Source organism: Trichomycterus rosablanca, chromosome 19 (genome assembly GCF_030014385.1).
Source record: "Trichomycterus rosablanca isolate fTriRos1 chromosome 19, fTriRos1.hap1, whole genome shotgun sequence".
NCBI classification, from domain to species: Eukaryota; Metazoa; Chordata; class Actinopteri; order Siluriformes; family Trichomycteridae; genus Trichomycterus; species Trichomycterus rosablanca.
In genome coordinates this window covers 22,017,658-22,031,079 of record NC_086006.1, presented here as the reverse complement: position 1 = coordinate 22,031,079, position 13,422 = coordinate 22,017,658, and the positions used below count along the sequence as shown (strand labels likewise).

General features: G+C 39.9%; 1 protein-coding gene across 1 annotated transcript in view; it reads left to right on the top strand.

The window, feature by feature from the left end:
• Positions 1–13,422, top strand: part of magi3a (membrane associated guanylate kinase, WW and PDZ domain containing 3a) — a 134,852-nt gene that overhangs the window by 99,263 nt on the left and 22,167 nt on the right. Inside the window, exons 4-7 of the mRNA XM_063015075.1 lie at positions 1,475–1,678; positions 3,545–3,713; positions 7,474–7,553; positions 12,020–12,077. Coding sequence (XP_062871145.1) covers positions 1,475–1,678; positions 3,545–3,713; positions 7,474–7,553; positions 12,020–12,077 — 511 coding nt within the window. The remainder of the gene's footprint in view (positions 1–1,474; positions 1,679–3,544; positions 3,714–7,473; positions 7,554–12,019; positions 12,078–13,422) is intronic.

Sequence of the window (13,422 nt, the reverse complement as noted above, 5' to 3'; positions counted from 1 at the left end):
CTCGTAGCAACAAGGACTGTCAGGGTACCACCGGTCGTTCTGTTTTTGGCATCCGCTCTACACAAAGTAATAGAGTTTTTAATAGAAAATTCATGCTGCTTTCGCAGGACTTTAGCAGTCATGCCACGAAACACAGCCAGCGGTACATAAAGCCGTAAATTGATGGCCTGGAGGAACGACACAGAAAGCCAAACACTGGTGGTGATTAACTAACGGTGTTGAATAAAAGAGCCAGTAATGAGCTGTGAGCAATATCAGGGCTATTATGATTTAGATTTTCTTTTTTACATTTTCACATATTGTATTGAAAATGGATACAATTAAAAAAATCAAAGTTTTTTTTTTTCAATTGCTGACTTAAAAGCAAGAAAAGGAACACAAAGCACTATTGACATCAGTGCAATGAGCAGTTTCTTTATATAGAGCAAGTGTAGCCTAGTGGTTAAGGTACTGGACTTGTAAGGGCACTCGGGTTCGAATCCCCAGCTGTGCTAATGGCCGGTCGGGCGTCTACATACAGACGTGATTGGGTATGTCTGTGGAAGGGGGGGGTTTGATATGAACTGGCATCTTTACCTGTGTATGTTACTGCATTGTGTCCAGTGATTTCAGGGAAACCAGACCACCGGGACCCTGTCCAGGATGAAACTGTAGTAAAACATGAAAATGATACTGATTTTACATGTATTTTAATAGTTTTACAGGTAACAACGTATTTAAAAGGAAAACAGTTTTAATTCAGAGTTTTATAAGCAGTGTACCTGACTCGATGCGGTCTGGTATAATAACTGTCTGACTGAACATAAACAGCTTTTAGGAAAATCAGTTGTAAACATGGCAGTGCAAATTATTTTGTAAATAATACATATTTGTTGTATGAAATTTTAGATTTTGTACATTTGGCAGGTTTTATTAACGTAACTTTACCTAAAGTACCTAAAGGCAACCCACTCGAAAAGTGGGTACAGTCTGTTTTGCTCTCTGTATACAGTTACCTTACATATGGACTGTGTTTAACGTGAGCGTGTGTGGTGTAATGGTAAGTTAAAGTAGTGGAGTTTTGGGGGGTTTGATTCCCGGGCTGGGTTCACATATAAAAAGGCTCATGGTGTGAGGACACACATCAGTGCACCCCTAATGCTGGTCCCTAGCCCGGGTAAATAGGAGGGTTGAGACAGGAGGGGCATCTAGGGTAAAAACTGTGCCAGATCAAATATGCGGACTAATGATCTGAAATTATGGTATGTTTTTAATACTGAAAAGACAGTTTGAGAACTAAAAACACATTGTAGTTTTGTTTTTCTTTATGTAAATTGATTTTAAGAAATAAGAATAGAAAATCATGAACCCATGTTATGAATGAAATTGTTACACTCCACATGTTCAAGAAGAGCAATGAGTCTCATCTGTTTAGCATCTCTGAAAACAACACACCCAGTGAATCATTCTATTCTAAATCTTCTCTCCTTCTCAGGTAATTATTATGGCACACCCAAACCTCCCGCCGAGCCCAGTTCGGTGCAGCCCGACCTGGTGGACCAGGTCCTGTTTGATGAGTTTGAAAATGAGGTGCAACGCAAACGGACAACCTCCGTCAGCAAGATGGATAGGAAGGACAGTGCGGCACCAGAGGAGGAAGACGAGGACGAGAGGCCGCCGCTAGTCAATGGACTCACAGGTAAGATTATTTCTCTTTATTTAAGTACAGGGATCTATAAATTACATTTACATTTTCGGCATTTAGCAGACGCTTTTTTCCAAAGCGACTTACAGTTATGACTGAACACAATTTTGAGCAATTGAGGGTTAAGGGCCTTGCTCAGGGACCCACCAGTGGCAACTTGAACCGGCAACCTTTTGATTACTAGTCCAGTACCTTAACCACTGAGCTATCACTGCCCTTAAATATACGTGCATGTTGATATTTACAATTTAGTGCTGTGTCCCAAACCTCATACTACTGTAGTAAATTGTGGATCAAATGAATGCAGGACTATCTAGAATATATTGTTATTATATTAATCATTGTCTCTTCAAAAGAACCTTCTTAGCGTTTGACTTTAACAGCTATTTTTTAAGTGTTTACAGGAAAATGATTTACTTTTTTAATATTATGGCGTCCAACTTCGTCCTCTTAGCAAACCAAAGGTCCTTTCATCTGAAATCTGAAAAAATAGCTCTTGATTTCACTTGTCTTATTGGGCTTAATATTGTTTTATTAACCTGCAACAACTGTATCTACAAATGTTAGCTGTTTAACATGGGAGTCTTTCATGTTTGCATTTTGAAGCAGTAAAGCAGCTCTTGTGGGAGTATTTGTTCCATGTCTGGCCAGCTTAGTCCTGTATGTGTTTGAGGTTTTACCCTCAAGCATATCATACACTAAATTTGATTACATTGTTTTAAGAATTGTGTTTCATGATGTCTTCAAGATACATTATATGGCCAAAAGTATCTAGACAATCCTAGTTATTGAGTTCAGGGGTTTCCACACTGCCAGTCACAGGGTAAAAATGTTTGTCTGACTTTTGTCCACAATGCTAATCATTTCTTAGCTTAAATGTGTCTTAGCTTGATGCTGTAATATACACTGATCAGCCATAACATTAAAACCACCCCCTTGTTTCTACACTCACTGGTACTATAGGAGTACTTTGTAGTTCTACAATTACTGACTGTAGTTCATCTGTTTCTCTGCATGCTTTGTTAGCCCCCTTTCATGCTGTTCTTCAATGGTCAGGACCCTCACAGGACCACCAGAGACTAGGTATGATTTAGGTGGGGGATGATTATCAGCACTGCAGTGACACTGACATGGTGATTGTGTGTTAGTGTGTGTTGTGCTGGTATGAGTGGATCAGACACAGCAATGCTGCTGGAGTCCACTCACTGTCCACTCTCATAGACACTCCTACCTAGTTGGTCCACCTTGTAGACAGTGATGACAGTGAGGTGTTATAATAATACCACCCAATAATACCTACTCTGTAGTGGTCCTGTGGGGGTCCTGACCATTGAAGAACAGTGTGAAAGCAGGCTAAAAAGGTATGTAGAGAAACAGATGGACTACAGTCAGTAATTGTAGAACTTCAAAGTGCTTCTATATGGTAAGTGGAGCTGGTCAAATGGACAGTGAGTGTAGAAACAAGGAGGTGGTTTTAATGTTATGGCTGATCAGTGTATGTAGTGATGTAGTAATATGTTCCTCATCCCACACTTTTCACATGTTTTATAAAAAATCTATATATTTTGGACCTGGATCTATAAACTGAGTGTTTGAATACATATACATACACACACATATACACTGTCTCCTCCCTCTTTTGATAGGGGTGGAGTATTTTTTTTAGCTCTGTGGAGGTGTTGGGCAGCTCTGCCCTCACCTGGAACACTTCCTTCAAATCAACACTGCCATGCAAATCATCCCTCTTATTACCCAGGCAGCAGCAGGCAACGCTTTATTTGCTTGGTAGAAATGCATTGCTGAACACGCAGGCATTTGCTTATCTATCTTGTTTTTTCCTTTTATTTACCGTGGATCTAGAGCATACCGAAGGGGCGGACTGGAGGCAAACTGTGCCCAGCTACACGCAATCTGGCAGTGGCATGGACCCTGGGGCCTGGAACATGCAGCCTGGAGATGAGAGCCAGGAGCCACTGCCTAAAAACTGGGAGATGGCCTACACTGAGACGGGCATGGTCTACTTCATAGAGTGAGTGATTCAAACTGATTGTAAATATCTAGCAGCTATGAAGATGGATTTTGTGTAAGAAAAATGTTTCTAGCGACTTCAACGTTCGGCTCATTAGAGCATATACGAGGGTTCTTCAAAAAGTTTCCGCACTTTTTAAACTCTTTTTATTAAGAATTTCCAAAACAAATGACATCACTTTTCTACATAGTCACCTTCCTTTGCGATGCTTTTTCCCACCGTTTTAATGCCATCTGCAAAAAATGCTTTTGGTTGAGCGCGTAGCCACTGATGCACCGCTGCTTTCACGTCATCATCACATGAAAATCTTCCTCCTCTTAAAGCTTCTTTGAGCATCCAAAAAGGTGGAAATCAGATGGCGCTAAATCAGGACTATAAGCGTCTCTCAGACACAACCAATTACTACTCCTCCCACCCTCACCATTTCCAACTAAAATATAAAAGTGCGGAAACTTTTTGAAGATCCCTCTTAGTTATTTTTACTGCACTACTTTTCCCCGGACATTTCTGTTGCATCTCTGTTCCACTTACTGCTAAACACTTATTAATGTGATGATCTAGCAGAGGATATATGACAAACCATACATTAGTCTACAAAAGAGTCCAATGTAGTTTGGAGCAACACCTCAAATTCAAATAGGTAATGCATTTAATTTACAACTAAGGTAAAACGTAGGTCCATTCATGTTTAGCCACTGCTTTATCCTGGTCAAGGTCATGGTGTGTCAGGTTTCCTGGAATCGCTGGACACAATGCTGTCATACATTCTGGAAAAATTTTTTTTTTTTTAGGTTATTTTAAAGAGATAGAAGAATTCGTTGGGTTATGTTTCTCACTTCTGTACCTGACATTTTTAAGCAAACAACATTCACATAAGAGAGAGGGTCAGAGGGTCTGGAAAAATCTCTACCCATGCAATTTGTACCGTGAAATGTCTTCATACGTAACTGCATCGTCAGGAAATATAAATGCTATTCTACAGGATTAATGCTGACGAGTGGAACACTCTTCCACAGACCCGAATGTCATGGTGCTATACTAGTAGATAGAAGTTAAACCAGAATTCTGCTTGGTGAATCTGTTACCTGTAGGGATATAACGATACACTCTACCCGCGATGCGATTCACGATACTGGGTTCACGATACGATTTTTCCCCGATTTTTTAAACAAAATGAAATTGAAGACAAATTATGACAGTTTTCTTTTATTATTTCTCTTTAAAAAATAAAATAAAATACTGTATTTCTGCTTATCTTTTATTTATCTAAATAATGAATGTGAAATTAAATGTTAAAACAAATCCCACATTAAATAAATAAATTAATGGCCGCTCACACGCTGGAACCAGAGCTGGGATCTCAAATACATCGTATCGAATCTCAACTCTGCCTGCCGGCTAAGGCTGAGCGGCCACATAAACAATGATTGGCCTGTTGTTCAGATATGGGCGGGACTAAGCCGGATGGGGTCTCTCTCTCTCATGACTGGTGCAATTACAACCTCTGCTGGCTGATTCATGGCGCCTGTACAGAGATGAGAAAAGAGTGCTCTCAGGGTGTGTCTCTCCGTACACAACGTCAAAGTGTAGGTGATAAGATGCATACGGCATGCTGTCCACGTGTCGAAGGGGGCATGGGTTAGCTTCGTTATCCTCAGTCAGAGCAGGGATCGGCATTGGTGGAGGGGAAGCATGACGCAATTGGGAAATTGGACGCGCTAAAAGGGAGAAAAAGGGGAGAAAATGCATAAACAACAATATAAAAAAAATAAAATAAATGAATAATACAAATAAAGAAAGTATACTCACATAAATAAATTTGGCTGGAAAATGCCGAACCTGGCAACCCTGTAGTGATGTCAACCAGGCGAGTGAATATCGATTCATTATACATGTAAACCGATTTGAATCGTTACACATGTGAATGATTTTTAACTGTCTTGTGGTGCATTGTTACATCCCTAGTTACTTGATCTCTTATATTATTAAGATGGTTACATTTTAAAATAAATGATCCTTGCAACCAAAGATTTGATCTTTAGAATTATGTTCACCACTGCACACAAACTTAATATGCTATTTAATATGAGTGACGTACTTAAAATGGTACCAAATTGTAATTTGAAGGATAAGATTTTTATGGACTATTTCAGTGTCATTTATGCTTGGCACATACTCTCACCAATTCTTCCCAAGAGTGCCAATCATTCTGAAGCTTATTGAATCATTTCCTGCTGTGGAAATAATATCTGAAAGAGAAAGTAAACAACACTTGTCTACAATGGAAGCAGAAACTACTGACTCCTACCCAAAAGCTGCTCCTCTCTCCTGCGCACTTTTGAGTCACCGTGTAAAACGAAACAGGAGGAAATTAATATTCCATTTTCTTTTCCCCACTGGGTCTCGGCTAAATTTGTGCAGCTCGATATGGAGGGAAGCAGTACACCTGTCATGCTCGGTTGATATTTCAAAGACGTTCCTTTCTAATCAGACACTTCCTCCCTGGAGAGGCTCGTTTGAAGCACTACATCTTTAAACAACAGCTTTGTGGAAGTGTTTCTATACACCTGGGCCATTTTGGCAGATAATAGCAAATCCCAGCATGGGCTTATGAATTGATTATTTCAGTTATTTCCATAAACAATTCATTGGAATTTTTTTATCATGTTGAATTTAATGGCTCCACTATTTGACCAAAGGTATATAAGCACCTGACCGTGGGCTTGTTAGACGTTTTAATTTAAACCATGAGTTTAATGTAAAGTCCCCAGTCCGTTGTTGCTGATATAACAAAGTCCTCTCTTTTCTGGGAAGGCTTTCCATAAGATTTTATTTTATTTATTTATTTTTATGCATTTTCTCCTCATTTTCCTCTCAATTTAGCGCACTCAGTTTTGTCTTCCACTGCTTAGAGATACCCGATTGCATCTGAGGAGAGCACATCGCTGTACACGCCTCTTCCAACACATACACAGCCCTCCTCTTCTCGCCCCTGCATTCTGCACAGGCGTCTCTTCCGCCAATCAGGGTCCTTACACAGCATATGAAGACCCACACATAGTCCGGCCCCCACCCTGCACATACGATGGCCAATTAGTATCTGCTGCAGGCACTTCCAATTGTGCCCGCTAGATGGTGCCCAACCGACCGGTGGCAACACTCAGTTTTGAGCCGAGGAGTTCAGAAACTCGGTGCTGGTGTGCCAGCGGAATATCACGCTGCGCCACCTGGGCGCCCTTCCATAAGATTTTAAAGTAGTACTGTAGGAATTTGTGTCTGTTTGGTCAGGTACTGATGTCAGAAAAAATGTTCTTCATCTCTCAAAGAGCTAAAAGATTTGATGTTTATGGATGCTGCAACATATCAGCTAACCACTTGGGACTTTTATGACCAACCTTCTAAGAGGTATTACAGGATGAAAAGCTCTGGTTTGTGATCAATGTCCAGGCTACGGGCTAATGTTCAGGTTTTTCCACACCAAATTAGTGAAAACAGACCTTGAGTGGTACACAGGTGGACATTCATGTTGAAACAGCAACTTCTGCTACAAAGTTGGAAGCATATAATTTATTTTATATAAATGATTTATTTCACCATTTATCAGTCTGTGTGGCTGAAACAACTGGACTTAATCATTTGAAGGAATGTCCACATACTTTTGCCCTCAAATTGCAGATTTTAATTGTGGAATTGTCTGTGTGTCATGTTGTGTAGTTGTTGTTTTGTAAATAACATTTATTTTGTCTGGCTTTCACTGCAGTCACAACACTAAGACTACGACCTGGCTTGACCCTCGACTGGCTAGGAAAAATAAATCTGTTGAGAAATGTGATGATACAGGTGAGATGATAAGTTTTTTTTCCACGCACACCAACTATTTGTGCTGCACATTCAAACACAGTAACTGGCCCAAACTGGATCCAGCATAACTTAGGGTTTAATATTGGTTTCTTTCTATTAACCAACTTATAAGACAGCAATAGACGTCTAGGGGGCGGCATGGTGGCTCGGTGGGTAGCACTGTCGCCTCACAGCAAGAGGGTCCTAGGTTCGATCCCCAGGTGGGGCGGTCCGGGTCCTTTTTGTGCGGAGTTTGCATGTTCTTCCCGTGTCTGCGTAGGTTTCCTCCTGGAGCTCCGGTTTGCAGTCAGGTTAATTGTAGACACTGAATTGCCCCATAGGTATGTGTGTGTTTGTGTGTGTGTGTATATGTGTGTCTGCCCTGAGATGGACTGGTGCCCTGTCCAGGGTGTTACTGTGTGCCTTGTGACCACTGAAAAGCTGGGACAGGCTCCCCCCCCCGGGACCCAGATTGGATAAGCGGTTAGGAAAGTCAGTGAGTGAGTGATTGAGTAGAAGTCTAGGTTTCCACATCAAATCTATTTGAGTGTTTAGGCCCCTCATATCAGAGACTAAGCAGGACTGACCCTGCCAACTGAACTGCCCAAAAGAGCCTTTACTCTCTTCAGCCTTGGTTACTGCTGGAGTCCTGCAATTATAAAGGCTATAATTACACTAAAGGCTTTAATTACACTTTTTATTTTATTTCAATGGACTTGTAGCCTGTTTGACACTGAAATCGGAAATTTACTGCAGTCTGTAGGTTCCACAGCCTACTTACTACATGTCAAAATGAAAGCCAACTTTATGGCGATTTTAAGTGAATTCTGAGTAACACTGTCGCCTTACATCAAGAAGGTCCTGTGTTCGATCCCCAGGTGAAGCAGTCCGGGTCCTTTCTGTCTGGAGTTTGCATGTTCTTACCATGTTTGCGTGGGTTTCCTCCGGGAGCTCCGGTTTCCTCCCAAAGTCCAAAGACGTGCAAGTGAGGTGAATTGGAGATACAAAATTGTCCATGACTGTGTTTGATATTAAACTTGTGATCTGATAAATCTTGTGTAACGAGTAACTACCTGTCCTGTCATGAATGTAACTTAAGTGTTTAAAAAATGACGTTAAAATCCTAATAAGTAAATGAAACCAAACACGGTTTTATACACCTGATGGTTGTGTAGCAATAGTTGTGGCTGAACTACCTGAACTTAATAAGTAAGACGGGTGTCCACATACTTTAGTTGGAGAAAACCCTCTAGTCTGCTTTTAGGACTTCGGGTACTGCTTTGGAACAGTTTTATTTTAGTTTGATTAATTGAAGTAACACAAATGTTCATCTTGTTTATGTTGTCTATGCCAATTCTGTTTTTAAAATATTTTGTAGCAGTGTATTATGTGTAATGCACCAGTAGGCAAAAAGCAATAAAGCAATAAAGCTCATTATTGTATTATATAATATTTTATTATACTCTCCCGAAGATACAGTTTTAGACACTTTTAATTTGAAATAATAACAAAAAATAATGAATAAATTAATGTATTATAAATCAGGTCTTTTGGAACATTTGGTGTCACAGTAGCCCAGCTGGTTGAGTAGGTGCAGCACAGCAACATTAGTCTTATGGACTGGGTTTGATCATCACCTCCCCCACCAGTCACTGTCTCAAAGAACCTTCACTTGTTTCCTTCTGCCTGCCTGTGGGTTTTCTTCTGAGTACTCTCCGAGTTCCTTTTATCTTTTAAAAAACATGCAGAAGTGAAAAATACCCCCCAGGCACTCCTAACTGGTGCTTCTAAAATTAAATTCAGCTGGAGTTAAATAGTTTGCTTCTGATTTCCTGTCAGAAGTGTAGTCGGTAATATTTATTACATCCTATTCCAGAAAAGTTTGAACCGTGTAAAAAATGTAAATGAAACAGAGAGCAATGATTTTCAAATCCTTTTGAACTTTTTTAATATCAATTTTTATTCTAAATTTCATGGCTGCATCATATTTCAAAAAAAGATTGGGACAGGGGCACACTTGCCCTTCTGCCTCAACTTAGTAATGTTCTGTAATCTTTTGAGCACCAATTGCTGTAGGAGTGGAAATAATATTCATGTGGCTTGATATAACATTTTAACTCTATATTGCCGTACATGACCTAGACCGCAGACAGGCCAGTCTAACACCTGTACTCTTTTACTATGAAGCTATGCTGTTGTAACATGTGCAGAATGTGGCTTGACATTGTCTGGCTGAAACAAGCTGGGACGTTGGAACTCTAAAATGAGCATGTACCCCTCAGCATTAATGTTGCCTTTATGCCTTTATGAGATATGCAGTGACACACTCACAGAATGAAACACACTGTTTTTTTTCCACAAACTTTTTTCAAGCGACACATTTTGTCCATGATTTTTACCTCGACCCAGACAACTCAAACAATGCATCAAAACAAAACACAAAACAAAATATATTTAATTAATAAAAATGGTGCCAATCTGGTTCCACTGTGGTTAACAAGATGTAACGTAAAGCCTCCTCAAGAGGGTGTTCATTTTGGCTCAAAGAACAGCATGTCCATTACTTCTAAAAGGTGGACTTGTCAGACCACAGCAAATTTCTACTTTGCCTCATCATCTGCATTTTTAAGTGTTCTTGATATACGTTTTCCGCTTTGTATAGTTGAGGTGAAGCGGTGGACTGTGTTTACTGAAAAGGGTTTTCCGAAGTCTGTCTGATCCCATGTGATTTATTCATCACATAAGCATGTTGATTTTCCAAATTCTCTAAATCTTTTTATAATTGTATGTACTGTAGATGGGGAAATTCCTAAATGTCATGCAAGATAAATGCTGTTTCAATATTCTCAGTTTTTTGTTTTTTTGTTTTTTGCTTTACACCCAATATTGACAACATTACATGTTACCTGATTATCTGTTTGTTGAACACACTGTAAAATTTGAGCATGAATAAAATACACATTTATAGTTTTATATTGGAAGTACAGTTGTCAGGTACTTGGGTTAGGTCTTATTGTTATTTAATGGGTTTTCTGTATCTGGAAACCCAGTGACAAACTGCTTTCAGTAATTTTGACATGGACATCTCACTAAAGTCTCATTTGTAACAGTAACGCAGTCATGCCGGAACAGGAACAGACAGATATCATTTATATTATATAACTGATTGTATCCACTTGTCAGCACTGGGCATGACTAAGACAACAGAACTCAGGAGTAACTGGAAAGGGTGACCGAATACTTTTGGCCACATAGTGAGGCTTCAGTTCCATTTTTCTGGTGCCGAATGTAGAAAATTGTTCTCCGACACGAGTCACATAGAGAAACATGAATGTGGCCTCCAGCTTTGTCTTGCTGCGATAATGACCTTTCAGAAGAGAGCAGTACAGACTTATCACTGCACCATCTCGCCCGGGCAGTTCGTACATGATAAGTGTTCACGCAGTTCTGTCACCTTCTTTTTACTTTATAACTGCAGTGTGCAGAAAATGTGCAAGTCAAAACATACGGCATATAGTCAAAATTATGTGGACACCTGGACTTGAGCTTGTTAGGCATCCTATTCTAAAATCATGAGCATTGATATGGATTTTTTTTGCCGCCATAACAGCCTCCACTGTTCTGCTAAGACTTTCCATGAGAATTAAGATGGTGTTTATAGGAATGTTTGCCTATTGTGTCAGGCCAACAAGGACATACTTGATTCGCAGTCCTTTTTTAGGGCAGTTGTAGCCTACCACTTAGGGTACCAGACTAGTTATCAGAAGGTCACTGGTTCAAACCCCACCACTGCTAGAGAAAGGCCCTTAACCCTCAATTGCTCAGACTATATACTGTCACAGTACTGTAAGTCGCTTTGGATAAAGGCGTCTGCTAAATGCCAAAAAATATAAATAGAAAACATAACTTTGCAGTGGAAGACCTGGCTTGGAATACAGACCAGTGGAGTTCCTTCACACCAGACACCAAACCATGTATTTTAATAGACCTCACTTTGTTTACAGCAGCACAGTCATGCTGAAATAGGAAAGGTCATTCCTGAAACAGTGGCCACACAATGAGAAGCTTGGAATTTATTTAATATTATTAAATTAATAAACATGTTAGCAATTTGTGTGGCTAAAACACCTAAACATACTAATTATGAAAGTCGTCCCATGCTTTTGATAGTATAGTGTAGTGTAGTTTCTGTCCAGGTCTTCACCCTTGACAAATCCGACTCTTCAGATCCTGCCCTCTTTTTACACTTTTGTTTTCCTATTCAATACACATCTCCTAGTCTCTCATACACACTGTTTCACCAGACCAGAAGACATGGAGGAGATTCCATAACTTCTTCTGGTTCTTTAGGAGAAGATTCCTCTATTTCCTTTACTTCTTCCGGTTCTATCTGTGAAGCACCTGAGTAATCCCCTTCAGGTTTAACTGGTTTAACTGGATCTTGACTTATTTCTGTTCCTCCACAGAGCTGCCCTATGGATGGGAGAGAATCGAGGACCCACAGTATGGCACCTACTATGTGGAGTAAGTAATGTACAGATCCCTTTTCCTCCCAATCTAGTCATGTCCAATTTTCTTATTGAAGCTAAATCAGCCATAGCAAATCCCCACCAAATCCCCTGATCGAAGAGAGCTAAAGACTTTCATGTGCACAGTTGCTTCGCTGGCTGCTACTTTTTACTTGCTAGAGATGGAGTCTTACAGAGAGCAGTTTTGCATACTGAGTAACACACTGCTATCTTTGATTCAGCCATCATTTTTAAGTTGATTTGAAAATTTGGCAGTGTTGGGCTAGCACATTTTACTGCTTCACCTCCCCAGTGTTGCTGTTTTTGTTTAATACCAAGATTCCTAGACAGAGAAACCATTTTTAATTATTGTTGGTAACATTTACACGAGGTGGTACAATAAATAATGTAGGAAATTGATTGAAAGTTGATTTATCAAACCATACATGCTACTTCAACTGTCTGGTCATAGTTCTGGCACATGCAGTAGCGTGGTCCTTCGTGCATGATGAGACTCTGTAAGAATCCACAGCTCATGGCCTGTGTAAAGATGCAGCTGGAGGTACTCCAAGTGTTCCAGGGACTGAATGGGACACAAATTTGCCCAAATATACAATAAAAATCAAGAACACAACTGAAAAGAGGAATCCACTAGGTAACACACCAGATTCTGTATCGGACACACCTTTTTAATACACTTGCACTTAATAAGGGGAACTCTGCCAAACACCTATCTATAAAACTCTTAATAGACTACCCCGGGTTCCTCCAGGAACATCAGAAACTGTCCATACCTAATACAATGGAAGAAATCTTCAACCAAACCAAAGCAAAGATCATTCTCAAACACCTTACAAATACTGATCTGAAGACAGCATAAGCTTTAGGTGCTATACACTGAAACTGTTAAAGGGACGTACTATCTTTCTTGCCATGTATGTAACCAGGGGGTTAACGTGGCATTAAACATCCAAATAAATAAACAAACAAGTGTTGAAGGTGCCATGAATATCCTGCAAGGAGTCAGTTCATTTACGACTAGCATTGAACTGAGCTTGTGCATTAGCTAGGTTCAATGTCATCCTTTATAAAGTAAGAATCCACAGTAAACAGGAAAGCTCTTGGTGCTCAGACTAAATTATAATCAGTAGTTCCTTTATTTAATCACTGGTAGTGTAAAAAAATAAAATCAGCAATGACAACAATGCTTTTATGCCAGCTATGATTGGCACATAATGGCACCCCTTTACCACTCCTCACCCACACATGCTGGGTAAAATAAAAACAGGGATGCCTGCTAAAGGAAAGGCCGCAGCACGATGTTTAATTTTGCTGTCACTATTATGCTGTTCGGTTGGCTG